Source organism: Trematomus bernacchii, unplaced genomic scaffold, assembly GCF_902827165.1.
Source record: "Trematomus bernacchii unplaced genomic scaffold, fTreBer1.1, whole genome shotgun sequence".
NCBI lineage: Eukaryota > Metazoa > Chordata > Actinopteri > Perciformes > Nototheniidae > Trematomus > Trematomus bernacchii.
This window is the reverse complement of record NW_022987825.1, coordinates 42,227-62,500: the sequence shown is the minus strand read 5'-3', so window position 1 is coordinate 62,500 and position 20,274 is coordinate 42,227. Positions and strand designations below refer to the sequence as shown.

General features: G+C 42.8%; 1 protein-coding gene across 1 annotated transcript in view; it reads left to right on the top strand.

Annotated features, from left to right (window-relative positions):
- LOC117499337 (natterin-3-like) overlaps positions 1–19,383 on the top strand; it is a 24,950-nt gene extending 5,567 nt beyond the window's left edge. Inside the window, exon 3 of the mRNA XM_034151680.1 lies at positions 18,075–19,383. Within this exon, the coding sequence (XP_034007571.1) occupies positions 18,075–19,183 (1,109 nt within the window). The 3' untranslated portion in view covers positions 19,184–19,383. The remainder of the gene's footprint in view (positions 1–18,074) is intronic.
- Positions 19,384–20,274: the final 891 nt, after the last annotated feature.

The window sequence follows — 20,274 nt, the reverse complement described above, 5'->3', positions numbered from 1 at the left end:
TGTCATGAAAAAGTGAAAAATGTACATCCCAATTTCTCCAGTCCAAGGTGATGTCTTTAAATGTCTTGTTTTTTCTCAAAGATATTCACTTTGATGTGATCTAAAAGAGAGAAAAGCACCAAATATCCATATTTAGGAGGCTGAAAACCGCATTTAAGTGCAGGAGTAAAATACCATTCCTGCTGTGTACTGCACTACTGACTGTAGTAATATAATTGGATCATTATTGGTCAGGAAACCAACGAAGAAGAAGGGAGAGTATTGATCTCTGCCTTCAGTGCTCTCCCCTTACCTTCGTTGTAGCCCAGTACACACCTTTATAAAAACAATAATACCCAATTATACACCCATACTGACACATTGAAGGATGTCACAACATCCCATAGAGATGATGCTAAAATGTGACATACTTGTTTATTCTGCAGTATCAAAGTTACCATAGTGAACAGTATTTGTTGGGATGGAGTAAACTCACAATTGGTTGCCTTTAGAAGAAACACCATATTTTTCTAGTAACGCAGGGCTGCCAACATTTGAGTTCAGCTTGGAGTGAGATTTTTTTTTTTGGTGAACCGAAAAAAGAAACGTCCATGTGTACAGTGTTACAAATGTATTGAAGAAGTACAAACTAGGGTTTCCCATTAATGTACCGGGCGCTACAGTGGAGTACGCACATACACAGTGTACCCGCGACTCTTACAATGAAGGCTCGATAATCAGCTCACAGCATATAAAATGGCATATAGGTGTAAGCAGGGGTAAAGTGCTATTTTATAAGTGGGGGTGGTCCTCACCTCCTCTAGGGGGTCCGGGGGCATGCTCCCCCGGGAAGATTTTTTTTTAAATATTGAAGTTAAATGCATCAATCTGGTGCACTTTGAGAGCAAAATGAATTTAAGGATACATCTCTCAACACCCATATGAAACACAACTTTAAACAGATTTTCTTTTTCTTTATGGATATTTTACAAATCACTCACCTTTTAAACTGTATTCTTGTTTTACTGTCATATAGTATTTCATAACTGTTTTTCATTTATTCTCATAAATGGTGACCAAACCGTTTGAAAATGTTGTGCTTAATAAGCACAACATTTACTTTACCTGTGGCGCGAAAATATCTTATAATATATTCTCCTTACCTTCTCTTATTCTTCTCATCCTCCTTCTCCTTCGTCTTTGCTCAGACCCCCCGGTATACCCTCGTTACATCCAATCAGTGTGCAAATACCGTACAGCCAATCACAATGCGTGACGCTGTCCAGGTTGCTAGGCGGCAGTGCTACGGACCGCGGGTGTCAGGTGACGCAAACAGGAAGTCCTCCATAAGCCTGACCGTCTCATTTCGTAGACCGCTCGGTTTGCTGTTCCTTCACTTTATTTTTATATTTATATACATTTGTTGTGAACGAAAACTTAGCGTGAGGAAAGGCATGTGTGGCGTGAGTGCGTGAGATATGTGTTAATTGCGTGACTCTCACGCTCAATGCGTGAGTGTTGGCAGCCCTGAGTAACGTAGCCTTTTTAACAACAAATCTGTGTTGAAAATCGACCAGAGGGCTAGCTAACTAGAGCTATATATATATATCTGTTGTCATTTATTGTCTTTTATTGTGATTGTAGAAATGTGTTTTTATGTGATTGTAGTATTTATTACATGTAGCCTACAGCACTTTGGTCCGACCAAAAATCGCTTTTAAATGTGCTTTATAAATAAACTTTGATTTGATTTGATTTGATATATGCCACTAGGTTTTACCTGTTAGATATTAACGTTAGCTGCTAGCCGTTAACCTAATCTGTTAGCTGCTAACTGTTAACATTAGCTGCTAGCTGTTAACATTAGCTGCTAACTGTTAACATTAGCTGCTAGCTGTTAACATTAGATGCTAGCTGTTAACATTAGCTACTAGCTGTTAACATTAGATGCTAACTGTTAACATTAGCTTCTGACTGTTAACATTAGATGCTAGCTGTTAACATTAGCTACTAGCTGTTAACATTAGCTTCGGACTGTTAACATTGGCTGCTAACTGTTAACATTAGCTTCTGACTGTTAACATTAGATGCTAGCTGTTAACATTAGCTACTAGCTGTTAACATTAGCTTCGGACTGTTAATATTAGATGCTAGCTGTTAACATTAGCTACTAGCTGTTAACATTAGCTTCGGACTGTTAACATTGGCTGCTAACTGTTAACATTAGCTTCTGACTGTTAACATTAGATGCTAGCTGTTAACATTAGCTACTAGCTGTTAACATTAGCTTCGGGCTATTAACATTGGCTGCTAGTTGTTAACATTAGCTGCTAGCTGTGAACATTAGCTGCTAGTTGTTAACATTAGCAATGAGTATATGGCAAACTACAGTTATATTTTAAAGTGGAGTGCTGCTGTGCACACAAAAATGTGCAAAAAACAGCCAGAGAGTTGAGCATGAACATGGCTCAGAGTATTAAAAAAGACAAAAGAGAACAAGATGTTGTTCACACAATGTGCATTAATGTAATGCACCATGTTTAATGAGCCGAATGGGCAAGGTAGAAGCGAAACAGGTTGGTCTTCAGTTTCTGATGGAAGATATACGTAGACTCTCCGCTGTCCTGACATCAGTGGGAAGCTCCTTCCACTTAACTCCTTCATCCTTCAGTGCTTCCTCAATTTTCCTCATCTCCTCTTCAAATTATTCTTCCTCCTTTCGCTCCTCTCTCCTCCCTTTTCCCTTCACTCCCTCCTCTGGAAACGTGAGAGGGCCTTTGACAGTTTGGTCAATACAAGGGAAACTGAGAGTGTGTGTGTGTGTGTGTGTGTGTGTGTGTGTGCCAGTGGCGAGCCGTGAGCTTTATACCTAGGCCCTCTGACCCCCACCCCTTCCCTCGAAAAAAAGAAAAAAAAAGAGTTATTACGTCACAGCGTATACTTCAGCGGAATATCAAAACAACGGCCCAGGGTGCAAAACGCATCAATGACAGCGACCCTCTACCACACAGAACAACACCTGTGAACCCAATTTGTGTTCTTTGACATTGAAAATGATATTGCATTGTGTTTGTTATTTTCGTTGCAGTTGTATGTCTTAAGTGTAATTTGGCATGCTTTTATTTTGAAGGCGAGTTCACGCTGTTGACAGGAAGTTGTTGTTGCTATGGAAACAAGAAAAGTTTCACAGCGGGCGGAACTTGTCATAAAGTCCGCGATAATAAAACCCACCCATTTAGAGGGAAGATATGATTGGTCAATTGTACTGTCATTTGACATTACTCTCTCGTTCAGTTACTATAGCAACCCTCTGTGAATCGCAGAGAGGGCCAGACGAGCTTCTTTCATGTAACCCTTCACATTCAACAGAGACTGAACAGGCAGATTCGAAGGATTTATTTCTTTGGAAATGTTATTTTAAATACAATTAAATCAAGTTTTCTTTCGGTAAAACTAATGAAAAATATAACAAAAATAATATTTTATATTATATTATTATTATTTATTATAATAAATTGTGCGTATTTCATACTTTAATTCCCTCAGCTGTCAGCTTTGCTCAGCTGTAAAACGTGAGGCCATGAATATAGAATAAAATAATTGTTAATAAGACTGAAGAAAAAGGAAAACGGATAAAAGACAAAACATGCGTTCAGGCTTTGTTCAATACAAATTTGTTTTGGGCGAAGGTAAATTATAGAGTTATCATCATGTGTTCAATGTAATCTTGTACAACATATTTTTGGGTGAAAAACTTGAATAAATACTAGTTAGCTAGGCAACAATAGCGAAATGCTCTCCCCAGATCCATTCTCACAACGTTTATCAACCTTTTTCTAACTCAATATCAAGCCACACTTATTGTTTTTACTTCTTTATTTTAATTGAATAATGTCCGACTTTTGTTGCCGTCAGTTAGGGGGAGAGTAGGGGCTCAGAAAACTGAGATCTGTATTGTTTCATCATTTTTTCCTTCTAATTTTGTATTCTTTTCTAAACTACACGCTGTTATTTACTCAACAATAAGACACAATTATCCTTGTGTTTATTTATTTGTTTGATTAATAAACACAAGTTGGAGTCCGTCAGGACCGAGGGTCGGAGCAGCTCATAGTAGTTGCTTTAGAGAATTTTACACCCGGAAGTAAGTATTCTCTCCGCTTTGCTCAAACCCCGTGATTAGTCCTCAAGCTCTGTGATTGGATGTTGGAATGGCCGAGGGTTACGCCCAGGTTACGCTGAGCGTCAAACAGCACTTTGAAATGGGATGGAACTACGGCAGATTATCCAAAACTGGATTTGAACGGGTCCACCAAAACTAATTATGTAATATATTAGACGTTAAGTACTTTGTCAGGCTTAATATCTGTAGATACCCCCAAAGCTTTTTTCTTATTCAAAAGAAGACCTTAACTTAAAGTATTCTTTAATGTTTAAATAAAGCCTAATTAGTTTGTCTGTTTTGCACATCCTCCTATTAATATATATATATAAATAAAGGCTAAATAAAAAAAAAATCTTTGCACATCCGGCACTAAACTGTTTTATTGTTGAGATCACTTACAGTATCTTCTTGATATGTTCTATTCTATATATAAAGGTATTCGGATATTTCTATCATTGACCTTCTACTTTCCCCCTAATTTGTATGTACTCTTAATATAACAAATATAACATATCAACAAAGAAATTCAATAACATGCTTTAACCACTAGGCGGTTAAAGCACTCAGCTTTACAGTGTTAACACAATAAAATATACTGCTGTTTCCAGTTTAGTTTATGATGGATGTATTTTGTTATCCACACATATATTGTTTTTATATTTGTAACACCAAACCGACAGAAAAGATGGTCTGAACATGACCCAGTGGTCTAGTTAATAAAACATATATTATCAAACATAATATTAAAATGAACTCTTATTTTGAAAATACAGCTTCCTGTGTTCGAGTGAGCTGCTCCGACTGTCGGTCCTGACGGACTCCAAAAGTCCGACATTATACAATCAAATAAATAAATAAACACAAGGATAATTGTGTCTTATTGTTGAGTAAATAACAGTGTGTAGTTTAGAAAAAAATACAAAATTAGAAGGAAAAACCGATGAAACAATACAGATCTCAGTTTTCTGAGCCCGTACTCTCCCCATAACTGACGGCAACAAATGTCGGACATTATTCAATTAATATAAAGAAGTAAACACAATAAGTGTGGCTTGATATTGAGTTAGAAAAAGGTTGATAAACGCTGTGAGAATGGATCTGCGGAGAGCATTTTGCCGCGATCCCAACTCGTCTATTACCAATGTTCAGGGAGCTCTATGCAAGTCAATGGGACTCCCTGATAGTTGAAACTCGACGCTAAAGGGCCCCCCCTTGCGTTGGAAAGTGACGACAGGGAGTGAGAATGTGTTGGTATGTGTGGATATGTGTGTGTTGGTGATATTAAGCGTTGTAATGAAGCTGTAAAACAGGAAAAATAAAAACATGATTAGGATTATTTAGAATAACAGTAACATCTGTGCAATACTCTATGCAATAATAATTAATCTGATCAATACTCTATGCAATAATAATTAATCTGATCAATACTCTATGCAATAATAATTAATCTGATCAATACTCTATGCAATAATAATTAATCTGATCAATACTCTATGCAATAATAATTAATCTGATCAATACTCTATGCAATAATAATTAATCTGATCAATACTCTATGTAATAATAATTAATCTGAGCAATACTCTGGCATACATTATGCATGTATACTGTGCATATTGTTATATTATGCACATATTTTTACATACTTGTTTTTCTTATATCTTCTATTATATATTTTAATTCTACAATGTAACAATCCCAATTTCCCCCTGAGACCAATGAAGTATTTCTGATTCAGAGTGGGACATTGGGTGGTCCCCACTGGCCAGTCAAATCCTCTGGAAAAACTCCAGTTCCACATTTTTGTTCCACTCCATCGCCGATGCGCTTTAGCCACTATTACAACTCTGTGTTGAAGACTGTCTTTACAACACATGGGCAAATACATGCATTTAAACAGATTTTTCTAGCAGGCACCTCCACTATCCAACTGTGCCGGGGACAGCTAATGTCATGTAGCTGTATAAACTATAAATGCTATTCAGCTAAAAACTTTGACCAGAAGGCCGGAGGCTAAATGGACGTGGCCGCTAGCTTGCGCGTAGTCATGTAAAAGCTAAACACACTACAAGACTCAAACTAATATCCAGGAATTAAACGATATAGAGACTGTGCTACAGTGGAAGAAATAAAAGCAAAATTATTTCGTGTTTTAAAGAAATAAACTCCCCTTGGGTTGAGATACTTACTGTAGTCCATTGTCAGATGAAATTAATGAAAGTGAGGTGATTGTGGGTAAGAAGCATGCGTGACGTCACGTTGCCGTCAAGCGCGAAGTAACGTTGCCGTGGTAACGACGGAATCTTCGTCATTCCGATGTGGGGGGAGTGGTTTTCACCATCATCATCATCATCATTATATATTTTTTAAATGACTAATATTAACCTACGATAAAGGGGACATGATCAAATAGGAATATAATTGTCTTTTAAATAACGTTAACTAAAGGGAACAATCTATTTGACACAGCTGAAGCTCTGGCCTTCCTTAAAAACTAACTAATTTCATAAAAATCACAGTTGTATTACACACAATGCACTGTTTTTTGAGAACCAGGAAAACGGGTCAAAATGGGAAAATTGTACCCCAAAATAGTGCCTCATGACCCAGCAGGAGTCCCCTGTCGACTCCTGTGACATTCCTCCATGGGCAAAATCATCAAACTCAACTTTTGTGAGAACCAGGAAAAGGGGTCAAATGGGAAAATTGTACTCCAAAAAAGTGCCTCATGACCCCGCAGGAGTCCCCTGTCGACTCCCGTGACATTCCTCCATGGGCAAAATCATCAAACTCAACTTTTGTGAGAACCAGGCAAAGGGGTCAAAATGGGAAAATTATGCCCCAAAATAGTGCTTCAAATTCGGGTAGAGTCCCCTGCAAAGTGCCCTTGCATTCCTCCATGGGTAAAAATGTCGAACTTAAAGTATTTGGAGAACCAGGGAATAGGGTGAAAATGTAAAAAATGTGACCCAAAATAGTGCATCAAAATCGGGTAGAGTCACCTGCAAAGTGCCCTTGCATTCCTCCATGTCAAACTTAAAGTATTCGGAGAACCAGGCTGGGGGGTCTCAAGGGATCAAATTCATCCGACCCAAAGTGCACTCTCATCGGATACATTCTTCCAAGATTTGCAACAGCCGTTTTTTTTCTGAGTGCACCCAAAAACTGGGTTTCCGATTTCGTGCAGACGGTAGTCTGAAAAGTATGGATGAATCTTTTTCCCAGGGAAGGGGAAATGAAGCCCAGGGACTTTTTCCCCTTCTCCGTTGCACCAACCATCGGAGAAGGGGAAAAAACGGCCCGAAGCGCCAAACAGCTGGTCCCTTCTCCCGTTGGCACTCGGGAAAAACACACAAAACTTCATTTTTGATTATTTTAAGATATAATTAACCATTTTCTTCACTTTGTTTTGCTTTCCACGGGTGGGGGCGCCTGGCAGGCCGCCTATGAGCACCCAAATTCGGCCTGGATCATCCAGGATTTGTGGGCTAAGCTCCATAAACTGACTAAATCACCCAGAGAGGTCACCTTTCTAGCCCAAAAATATATAATACAAATACATTTAAATAGTAAAAGGTGCACTTGTGCTCTGCATTACCCGGAATTTGATTTTCATAGCCCCATGATAGTGATTAAAAATCATTTTCATGGGAAAAAGTGTTAAAACGCCTGATTAAATTATATGCAGGACCCCAGTGAGCTCCAGACTATGTGCATTGTGTTGGGGAACCATATAAATGATAGAATAAATGCATTTAAATGCAAAAATAATGATTTAAAATCATTTTAGGGGGACAATTGTGGAGAGGAGCCTGAAAATGACTCTGCAGCACCCCGGATAACTACCAGTTCATCTGGTTTAAATGTGGTGGTGATAGTGGCATTAACTAGTACCCAGTACTGGGGGAGAACCAGGCTACAGCACATGTCTTTTCAACCCAGGAAATAGTGCTCAAAACGTGGGTAAAAGTGTGTTGAAAAGTGGGGGAACATGTTTCAAATGACAGCAGACTGCTGCTTGTTGGCAGGCTGACTCAGTTCACTTGTCTCACACACACCCAGGGGGGGAAAGATAACACTTGTACCCAGGAATAAGTGTTTGAAAGGCGGGGAAAAGTTGTTTGAAATAGTATAATACCTCCAGGGCGCATAACTGCACTTTACAAGCCAGAAATAATGTTTAAATGGTCGGGGAAAGTATTTTTAAATGTCTGGAAGAGAGTTTTAGCCAGTCATTTTGCACGATATCATTTAACATTGACGCTCTCCTGAAAATGCACAGAATATGTGCATTTTCAGGAGAGCGTCAATGTTAAATGATATCGTGCAAAATGACAGACTAAAACCCCGGAATAAGTGTTTGAAAGGCGGGGAAAAGTGGTTTAAAATAGTCTGATACCTCCAGGGCGCATAACATGGGTAAAAGTGTGTTGAAAAGTGGGGGGACATGTTTCAAATGACAGCACACTGCTGCTTGTTGGCAGGCTGACTCAGTTCACTTGTCTCACACACACCCAGGGGGGGAAAGAGGACACATTGACCCAGGAGAAAGTTCTCAAAACGTGGGTAAAAGTGTGTTGAAAAGTGGGGGGACATGTTTCAAATGACAGCAGAGTGCTGCTTGTTGGCAGGCTGACTCACTTCACTTGTCTCACACACACCCAGGGGGGGAAAGAGGACACATTGACCCAGGAGAAAGTGTAATACCTCCAGGGCGCATAACTGCACTTTACAAGCCAGAAATAATGTTTAAATGGTCGGGGAAAGTATTTTTAAATGTCTGGAAGAGAGTTTTATCCAGTCATTTTGCTCGATATCATTTAACATTGACGCTCTCCTGAAAATGCACAGAATATGTGCATTTTCAGGAGAGCGTCAATGATAAACGATATCGTTCAAAATGACTGGCTAAAACCCAGGAGTAAGTGTTTGAAAGGCAGGGAAAAGTTGTTTAAAATAGTCTGATACCTCCAGGGCGCATCACCAAAAATGTACAAGCCAGGGAAGGTGCCTGAATCCCGGATACTTTAGGTCTGTCACTTAGGGTGACCGCACCACTCCGACGCTCCCGAGAGTGGACGTCCATTATTTGTAAGGCACCTAAGACAGATGAGGGAACGCTCTGGTTTTTGGACAAAATTAACATGGGATCACTCCCGTCACCGGACGTACTTCGTCTCACTGGAATATTAACGGTCATAGTCAATATAAAATCGTCCCCATGTATCCGGCCAATGACGGGAGAGTTTTGAAAGAGACAAAACACTGTTCCATACATTTAAAAACACTTAAACAATTAAACAATGTTTACCCCAGGATTCAGGCACCTTCCCTGGCTTGTAAAGTGCAGTTATGCGCCCTGGAGGTATTGCACTATTTACAAAATGTATACCCAGGATTCAGGCACCTTCCCTGGCTTGTAAAGTACAGTTATGCGCCCTGGAGGTATTGCACTATTTACAAAATGTATACCCAGGATTCAGGCACCTTCCCTGGCTTGTAAAGTGCAGTTATGCGCCATGGAGGTATTCTGCTATTTACAAAATGTAGCACTCATTTCACACCTCCAGGAGAGACGAGGGGAAAATCACCTCTCTTTGCCCGCTCACAGAGCCCTGAAGGACGGACTAGAGACCTCCAGCACCAGTCCCTAACATTGGGACTCTGTTTATTTCACACCTCCAGGAGAGAGACCGGGAAAATCACCTCTCTTTGGCCGCTCACAGAGCCCCGAAGGACGGACTAGAGACCTCCAGCACCAGTCCCTAACAGTGGGACTCTGTTTATTTCACACCTCCAGGGCGGAGACCGGGAAAACCACCTCTCTTTGCCCGCTCACGGAGTCCCGAAGGACGGACTAGAGACCTCCAGCACCAGTGCCTAACAGTGGGACTCTGTTTATTTCACACCTCCAGGAGAGACGAGGGGAAAATCACCTCTCTTTGCCCGCTCACAGAGCCCCGAAGGACGGACTAGAGACCTCCAGCACCAGTCCCTAACAGTGGGACTCTGTTTATTTCACACCTCCAGGGCGGAGACCTGGAAAACCACCTCTCTTTGCCCGCTCACAGAGCCCCGAAGGACGGACTAGAGCCCTCCAACACCAGTCCCTAACAGTGGGACTCTGTTTATTTCACACCTCCAGGGCGGAGACCTGGAAAACCACCTCTCTTTGCCCGCTCACAGAGCCCCGAAGGACGGACTAGAGACCTCCAGCATGTCCCCATAACAGTGGCACCTCCATAACCTTGCACACCGTGAGTCCCCGGGCCCCCGCAGTTAAGCACTCCCCCCACGGACTAAACACAGGTATTCACACCCACCAGAACCTTGTGCCCCTGGTGACCCTACAAGGGGGGTGGTTTTTATGGTGCTTCTATGTCCGCCCATCAGCATCCATATTCGTCCTTCTTCACGGCACCACCCCCCCTTCTGTGGAGGGTATTCTCGTGCCCCTGGTGACCCTAAAGGGGGTGGATTTTGTGGTGCTTTTATGTCCGCCCATCAGCATCCAAATTCGGCCTTCTTATTGGCACCACCACCCCCCTTCTGGGCTGGAGGTTCAAACACTTTAACTTTTTTTCACCCTCCTCTGGCTTACACCTCCTCCGCCAACACTTGAGCGCTCATCACAGGGTTCAGCACCAAGGAGAGTGCCTCCCCGGTGCTGATGGAAAGTGGCACTTTATCTGCCCCTGGGAACCATCAAGGTTATTGTTTTTTTAAATTTTATTTGAACAAAAACCACAGTACACACAGCCTAAAACATCAACTATTTACACGTTGCAGGAACAAAAACCACAGTACACACACCCTAAAACATCAACTATTTACACGTTGCACTACTGCTGCTATAATAGTACTACTAAATTTGTTACCCTACGTTGTAAAGTGCAGTTATGCGCCCTGGAGGTGTTGCACTATTAACAAAATGTATACCCAGGATTCAGGCACCTTCCCTGGCTTGTAAAGTGCAGTTATGCGCCCTGGAGGTATTGTACTATTTACAAAATGTAGCACTCTGTTTATTTCACACCTCCAGGAGAGACTAGGGGGAAATCACCTCTCTTTGCCCGCTCACAGACCCCCAAAGTACGGACTAATGACTTCCAGCATGGCCCCCTAACAGTGGGACTCTGTTTATTTCACACCTCCAGGAGAGAGTCCGGGAAAATCACCTCTCTTTGCCCGCTCACAGAGCCCCGAAGGACGGACTAGAGACCTCCAGCACCAGTCCCTAACAGTGGGACTCTTGCAGTTATGCGCCCTGGAGGTGTTGCACTATTAACAAAATGTATACCCAGGATTCAGGCACCTTCCCTGGCTTGTAAAGTGCAGTTATGCGCCCTGGAGGTGTTGCACTATTAACAAAATGTATACCCAGGATTCAGGCACCTTCCCTGGCTTGTAAAGTGCAGTTATGCGCCCTGGAGGTATTGTACTATTTACAAAATGTATACCCAGGATTATAATAATAATTATATACACGGTATACATATTCACAATGTTTAGCGGGGTTCTGGGGACCATATTAGGCGTCTAATTCGTACGGTGCACCAGGGCAAACAGGTTGAGTCCACGGCCCCTGCCCCATCATCAGGAGTGTCAACCAGCCCCGGTCCCGACTTCATTGGCCTCTTTCCCTCCCGCTTCCGCTTCCGCTGCTGCTGCCGCTCCAATGACCCATCAGGTTGCTCGTGCTCTGAAGAAGAGGTATCGTTGGGGTCTTGTCTGCTGCTCTCAGCCCCGGAGCCCTCTTCGGAGGTCTCCCCATCTGACAGCGGTAGACATCCTTCTGATGCTGATGCAGCTGCTGCCGCAACTGATGAAGCCCTGAACATGGAGCGGATTTTCAATGCCTCCTTTATTCCAGGCGCATTCGCGTAGAACCGGTCCGCCGTGGTTACGTCGTGACACATAAACCTGGTGAGAATCGACCGGCTTTCTGGATCTTGGTGATGCTTGATATTGTCAGCCAGGGCAGTGCGCAGGATTGTGAAGGTGACGGCTGTTTCTAGCCCAGCATCAGCCCATGCCCTCTTCAAGTGAGCGTTCAGGTTCTTGGAGGCCCGATTCCCCCTTGTGAAAAGGAAGAATTCATTCTGAGGACCCAGCAATGCCTCTTTAATCCCCATCCACCGCATGACCCAGCTAAACTCCTCTACTGTAAACTCCAGCTGTGCTTCGCCATATGTCTTGGCCGTCTTGTGATCCTGCACATGGATGATGTAGCCCTCAGCAGTTCCCCTTATGGCTGCCTCTAAGACCTCACTGTTTTTCATGTTTGCGTACACGCCCGTACGGTGGCCATACAGGAGGCTCCAATGGGGGGTGAGATAGCCATAGAGAAGCTTCTGGGTGGTTGAGGTCGGCTTGCCGGCCATCAGGTCGAGGAGCTCCGGGATGCGCTTCTCAGCGGCCGCCATGGCGGCGAGAAGCTCCGCCTGGCTCGGCAGACGATCCAGTTTGTTCCTCTTCACCTTAAACTGATGTAGAGTGACTGCCTTATTCAAGTGTTTCATGTTGGCTTTCACCTCTCTCATTATGTGGGTCATATCAGACTGGGTGAGCCTGCACCCCCGGGGCTTTGACTCAGACATGAACCCCATGAACTGGTTCACATTCTTCAGGAAGAACTCTGATGTTGTGACTGCCCGGCCCGGCTTTACAATATACTTGCTCCAGCCACGGATCATCTTCATGTTTCTTAGGAACAGCCAGTCTGACAGGCGGTTAACACCATGGGCCATGTATACTATGAAGTTCTTTATCCCGCTGACCTTCGACAGAACATTGTCTTTCTGTTTTACTGTCGGAGCGACACCCAAACAATGATCCCAGTATGTCTGAAGGTACGCCTCCATGCTTCTAGGCAACGTGATTTCACGCATGGTATTCCCCCGTCCACACCCAGTGGACCAGTAATTTGAGGGAGAGGGCAAGTCCTTAGCCAGCTTAGACGCACGGGTCTTTCGGCATACAGGGGTCTCGCTACCGGAGGCTACTGGGGACTGCATGACAGTCTTCACCGGGCTCTTCACAGGGGTCTCGCTACCAGAGGCTACTGCAAACATGACAGTTTCCACCGGGCTCTTCACAGGGGTCTCGCTACCGGAGGCTACTGCAAACATGACAGTTTCCACCGGGGTCTTCACAGGGGTCTCGCTACCGGAGGCTACTGCAAACATGACAGTCTTCACCGGGCTCTTCACAGGGGTATCACCTCTCTTTGCCCACTCACAGACCCCCAAAGTACGGACTAATGACTTCCAGCATGGCCCCCTAACAGTGGGACTCTGTTTATTTCACAGCTCCAGGAGAGACCAGGGGAAAATCACCTCTCTTTGCCCGCTCACAGAGCCCCGAAGGACGGACTAGAGACCTCCAGCAGCAGTCCCTAACAGTGGGACTCTGTTTATTTCACACCTCCAGGAGAGACCAGGGGAAAATCACCTCTCTTTGCCCGCTCACAGAGCCCCGAAGGACGGACTCATGACCACCAGCATGTCCCCATAACAGTGGCACCTCCATAACCTTGCACACCGTGAGTCCCCGGGCCCCCGCAGTTAAGCACTCCCCCCACGGACCATGGCTCAAAATGTCCAACTTAAAGTATTTGGAGAACCAGGAAAATGTAAAAATTATGCCCCAAAATAGTGCTTCAAAATCGGGTAGAGTCACCTGCAAAGTGCCCTCGCATTCCTCCATGTCGAACTTAAAGTATTTGGAGAACCAGGCTGGGGGGTCTTGAGGCACAAAATTAGGCCCACTCAGAGTGCTTGGTGAGCGGATACATTCTTCCATGATTTGCAACAGCCGTTTTTTTTCTGAGTGCACCCAAAAACTGGGTTTCCGATTTCGTGCGGACGGTAGTCTGAAAAGTATGGATGAATCTTTTTCACAGGGTAGGGGAAATGAAGCCCAAGGACCTTTTCCCCTTCTCCGTTGCACCAACCATCGGAGAAGGGGAAAAATCGGCCCGAAGCGCCAAACACTTGGCCCCTTCTCCCGTTGGCACTCTGTCATTTTTTTGACAATCTTTCAAAACTTCATTTTTGATTATTTTAAGATATAATTAAGCGTTTTCTTCACTTTTTTTTGCTTTCCACGGGTGGGGGCGCCTAGCAGGCCGCCTATGAGCACCCAAATTCGGCCTGGATCATCCAGGATTTGTGGGCTAAGCTACCATAAACTGACTAAATCACCCAGAGAGGTCACCTTTCTAGCCCAAATATATATAATACAAATACATTTAAATAGTAAAAGGTGCACTTGTGCTCTGCATTACCCGGAATTTGATTTTCATAGCCCCATGATAGTGATTAAAAATCATTTTCGTGGGAAAAAGTGTTAAAACGCCTGATTAAATTATATGCAGGACCCCAGTGAGCTCCAGACTATGTGCATTGTGTTGGGGAACCATATAAATGATAGAATAAATGCATTTAAATGCAAAAATAATGATTTTAAATCATTTTAGGGGGACAATTGTGGAGAGGAGCCTGAAAATGACTCTGCAGCACCCCGGATAACTACCAGTTCATCTGGTTTAAATGTGGTGGTGATAGTGGCATTAACTAGTACCCAGTACTGGGAGAGAACCAGGCTACAGCACATGTCTTTTCAACCCAGGAAAGAGTGCTCAAAACGTGGGTAAAGGTGTGTCGAACAGTGGGATAACATGTTTCAAATGACAGCAGAATGATGCTTGTTGGCAGGCTGACTCAGTTCACTTGTCTCACACACACCCAGGGGGGGAAAGAGGACACATTGACCCAGCAGTAAGTGCTCAAAACGTGGGTAAAGGTGTGTTAAACAGTGGGGTAACATGTTTCAAATGACAGCACACTGCTGCTTGTTGGCAGGCTGACTCAGTTCACTTGTCTCACACACACCCAGGGGGGGGCGAAAGAGGACACATTGACCCAGCAGTAAGTGCTCAAAACGTGGGTAAAGGTGTGTTAAACAGTGGGGTAACATGTTTCAAATGACAGCATGGTGCTGCTTGTTGGCAGGCTGACTCAGTTCACTTGTCTCACACACACCCAGGGGGGGAAAGATAACACGTGTACCCAGGAATAAGTGTTTGAAAGGCGGGGAAAAGTTGTTTGAAATAGTATAATACCTCCAGGGCGCATAACTGCACTTTACAAGCCAGAAATAATGTTTAAATGGTCGGGGAAAGTATTTTTAAATGTCTGGAAGAGAGTTTTAGCCAGTCATTTTGCTCGATATCATTTAACATTGACGCTCATATTCTGTGCATTTTCAGGAGAGCGTCAATGTTAAACGATATCGTGCAGATTGACTGGCTAAAACCCAGGAGTAAATGTTTGAAAGGCGGGGAAAAGTTGTTTAAAATAGTCTGATACCTCCAGGGCGCATCACCAAAAATGTACAAGCCAGGGAAGGTGCCTGAATCCCGGATACTTTAGGTCTGTCACTTAGGGTGACCGCACCACTCCGACGCTCCAGAGAGTGGACGTCCATTATTTGTAAGGCACCTAAGACAGATAATGACAATGTAGAGTAGAAAATGAATGAATGGTTTCTGCAAAATACACAGAAATAGAAATAAGGTTCAAATTACAATAACTAACCAGACTGTGGTTATTAATAATAAGCAACAGCAATACTAATTGTTGCTAAAACACATTAGACACGTTGCAAACACACACATGGCTAATGAAAGCTAAGTTCGCATCTCATCCACACACTATCACTGAATAGCTTAACTTAGCTAACTAGCTAGCATTAGCTCAATTCCTGAACAACATAGACAGCTAAAAACGGGACATCAAGACTCATTAACACACTGACTGAGCAGGACACTATGCATACAATCTTATAACATTACCAACACTAAAGATCTGCATATATGCTCACATTCTTCACGAACGCATTCTCTCTGTGACGATGGTAATTATGCATGTGACGATGCGACTGCAATAATGTCCTGTCATGAACGCACATGTGTAACCAGCTCGAGGACCCGTAGCTGCACTACTTTAGCTGTCCCTAAATGTGCCTGACGAAAACACGAACGATATAATGCAGATCAAGGAAAACAAGGGGAATTTACAACAGTACTAGTACTCACCTAAGCAGCCAGCTTGACATTAGGACTTGCTTGCTTGTCATTCTATTTTCATGTTTTCTTTAAGAAAAATTAACTTGCTTGCTTGCCGAAGGGCAGACTGGCACTAACAATGTCTCCTGCTCTGGAGAACACCCTCTCTCTAGGGACAGAGGTAGCAGATACAGCCAGGTAGCGCTTTGCTAACATTGCAACATAAGGATATTTGCTGTTTGTAATAGCTTTGGCTCGGTCTGAACTTTTTGCGAGTGTTGGAGGCTTAAATGCTAGAGGGAGTTGGGTTTGCACTTCAGTCATTTTTCTTTTGGTACCGGTGATATTCACGTTCGGGTGATGCCTTTTCAAATGAGTGTGCAAGATTGATGTATTGCCAGCCGCGTAACCAATGTTAGTTGAACAACGCCGACAAACAGCTTTGGTTCGGTCCACCTGTCTTTGTCCGTCATCCTTGTACGTAACTGCAAAACCAAAATGTTCCCAAACCGGAGACTTCAATGATGCTGGAGGATTTTCCAGCTCAACTTTATCTGTGTTCACCATTTCGCCAGTTCCTCAAATTACTGACTACATTTGAACGCATCCCTGTGACCAGCTCTCATAGTATGCCTCTCGTCCAATGAAATGACTTGGTCGCTCTATGGCGCGTTGAACCCAATGTGAGCAAATTACACTGAACGCTGCGACGCAGCACCTGAGATTACTTCCAAAAAGTTTTTTACGTTCTCAATTTATACGAATACGTATACCGTTACCCCCCTAATATCCACATTAGCTCAAACAGTCTAATCAATATCCACCAAAAATGGATTAGAGCTGATGCAGGGTCTCTTTGCATTAGCGCGTCTCGTTATGTTATCATTAGCGTTAGCTCCGGACGCTGCCATTACGTCCCCTCTAACTCACATATGTTGCTTCTCCCCGTACATTTGTTTTTATAAAACAGTGCGCACGCACGTCCTATGCCGGTTTCCAATTATAAATCAGTATCAACTCGAAATATTGCACAGCCCCTAATTAATATTAATTAAACCAACTGCATAAAAATCGAGCATGGCAAACTTAGAAAAAAGAGCTAGATGCGAAGTAGAAATCTATGTCGGAGAAGTTGATACAAGAATGAAGTCTTGTTTGGTGTTTGGTGTCACAAATGCCAACAATGAATCAGATGCATCTGGCTGCATGTGGCAGATGCCATTAACTCTATTTCAGCACAGGCTAAACTGTTGCTGAGATAAAAAGAAAAGAGTGGACCGCATATTTTTCCGTTATATTTTCCCGTCAAGTTTGTTTTTTATACATCGCAAAGATTGCTGAGACATTGGCCTACGCTCTAAAGATGGCGTACGCCTGTTTATAAATGAGGCCCTTGGTCTCCCTATACATCACCACAATCATATCCACATTTTGTTCTCACTTGCCTCTTAGGGGTACTGTTAACATAAATGTATATCAAATTGTGATTTGAGGTGACTACCCATGATATAAAATTAAATGAAAAAGTAAAGAAACTTGTAGCAGAGCAAGTTGGTAAAGACTTAATGGTCGAAATGATTAGCTTCTCCCTGTAAAATTGTGGGTGATCCAGGTGTGGGTGTAGAGAATAAAAATTACATTTCAAGAAAACATTTCAGGGGATTGGTAAAGTTAATAGCTTAGTCTTGTTTGGCGACATGAATGTCTGAATATAATTTCATTCCACTAACTTTCACTAAAAAACAAAACTGTCGACCTCATCAAGACACTATAATAAAAGTCATGAGATCAATAACTGCATTAGGATTCTTCTGAGGACAAACATTTTTGCTGTCTGTGCTTTTCCCTTTTCTCATCCAGTGTCATTCATGAACTCAGATCAACCTCACCTGACTGGTACTAAGTTGAGGCAGAAGAGGCAGATTCAGTCTTCGGTCTTTGCCAATGGCTCGAACCTGAAGTGGGTGACCTGGAACAACTCTGTCCCAAACAATTCTGTTTCAATTTACAATAGTAATTTCCAACGCACAGATTACATCTGCAAACACAAATGTGGGGCTGGCTTTTATACCCCCGGCGAGGGTCCTCATTGCTACTATGCTTCTGCAGAGAAGGCATCTTATGGTTCTCCGTTTGCGCTCCTGGTGAATCAAAACAACTTTGAGATCCTAGAGTGGAAGAAGGATTCAGGAGGTTCAGTGCCAAAGAGTTCAGTCAAAACCTGCCCTGGAGGGGACATTTACGTAGGAAAAAGCAAATATGGACTTGGAAACGTTGCTACTAAAGCTAAGAGCTTCTACCTGCCTTGGGAAGGTCAAGTATATACGTATGAAAAATACGAGGTACTGACCATCACTGAGGATATAAACAGCCAGGAGATCTACGACGTGAAATACCACAAGGACAAGTCTAAAATGGTCAACTATCCTCCAGAGATCATTGGGAAAACATCCATCACTAACAAGGAAAGCAGATCAGTGGTAAAAAAGGATACCTTCTCAAAGACATATCAGACTCAAAGAAGGTGGGATCACGAAATCTCTGTTAAACTTGGAACTAAAACGACTGTTAAAGCCGGCATACCTTTCTTTGTTGATGGACAAATTGAGATCAGCATTGAAGTGGCATACCGGCACAACTGGGGAACAACGGAGACAGAAACCGTCACCAATACTATTAATCTGGAGATCACAGCCCCGCCAAACCATTCCTGCATTGTGAACATCGTGCGCTATAAGAACAAAGTTGACATCCCTTTCACAGCACTCATCAGACGCACCTATGCTAACGGAGAGATCCACATAACGTCCATCACTGGGACGTATAACAGCGTTGATGTTGCTGAAGTGCGGGCAGTGGTCGAGCGATGTGAACCTTTAGACAATTCCAAGTCCTCTGCACATACCATATCTGCAGGTTTGATGCATTTTGTTCTGCTTTTGATTATATCAAGTTTGTTTTCTGGTTGAATTTCTAATACGCTTATTGTACCCTTCTGAAATAAGCCAAACTAATAGTATACGGAATAGCAACATAATTTCCTGGAGATGTGGAGATGTAAAGTTTTAAAGCAGAGATAGTTAAATTGACGGCAGCTGGAAACCTGAGTCTCACACACCTTCAATCACGCACACACACATACACACACACATACACACACACACACACACACACACACCAACCCACTCTCTTCAGTCTGCGTACAAATGACACGACTTTACACATTGGAAATGCGTGCAATAGATACGCAGAAGTCCGATTTTGCGTGCATATGATACGCTAACCATTCCCATTGAGTTGTGAGGCCGAGTTTTGCGTGCATATGATACGCCACGTTTTGTCCGGTCGGGTCTTGGTAGACCGGAAGCTGTGGGGTTCATAAAAACATGTTCTTACTCAATATCAAGCCACAATTATTGTTTTTATTTTAAATCTTATAATGTCGGACATTTTTTTCCTTCTAATTTGTTATTCTTTTCTAAATAACACACTGTTATTTACTCAACAATAACACACAATTATCCTTGTTTTTATTTATTCGTTTAATTCCATAATCTCTGGCTTTTTAGCCGTTCCTCAGGAACTGAATTCCAAAATAAAGTCACCGGAAACAGACGTAGGCCTATAAGGGACATTTTGAGCATCATTGCGATGTACACACCCACTGAACTGATTACCCAAGATCCTCAGCTAGAAGCTCGGTGATTGGATTGTTTAGCCGCAACGCACGTTGGGATATGGTGTTAATGCGATATGAAATCCGAAAAACATTTTAAAAAAAAAGAAGAAAATAATACATTATTCCGAGTGTGCTTGCTTTTCTTTTTGAAAGTCATCACATAACGGCATTGTAATACACGGTTCGGCTGCATTGAATATTACACATCTGCCTAGTTCTTTAGTTATAGAGCCCTGATGAGAAGACTTCTGGACAAACAGGAAGAAATGCCGCTGAAACTGAATACGTGACGTGGATCATAAATATATCAGCAATTAAACAACATCTTACATTTATTTTCACATAATACGTCTCCTTGCAGTATCAACACTAATTCGGCTG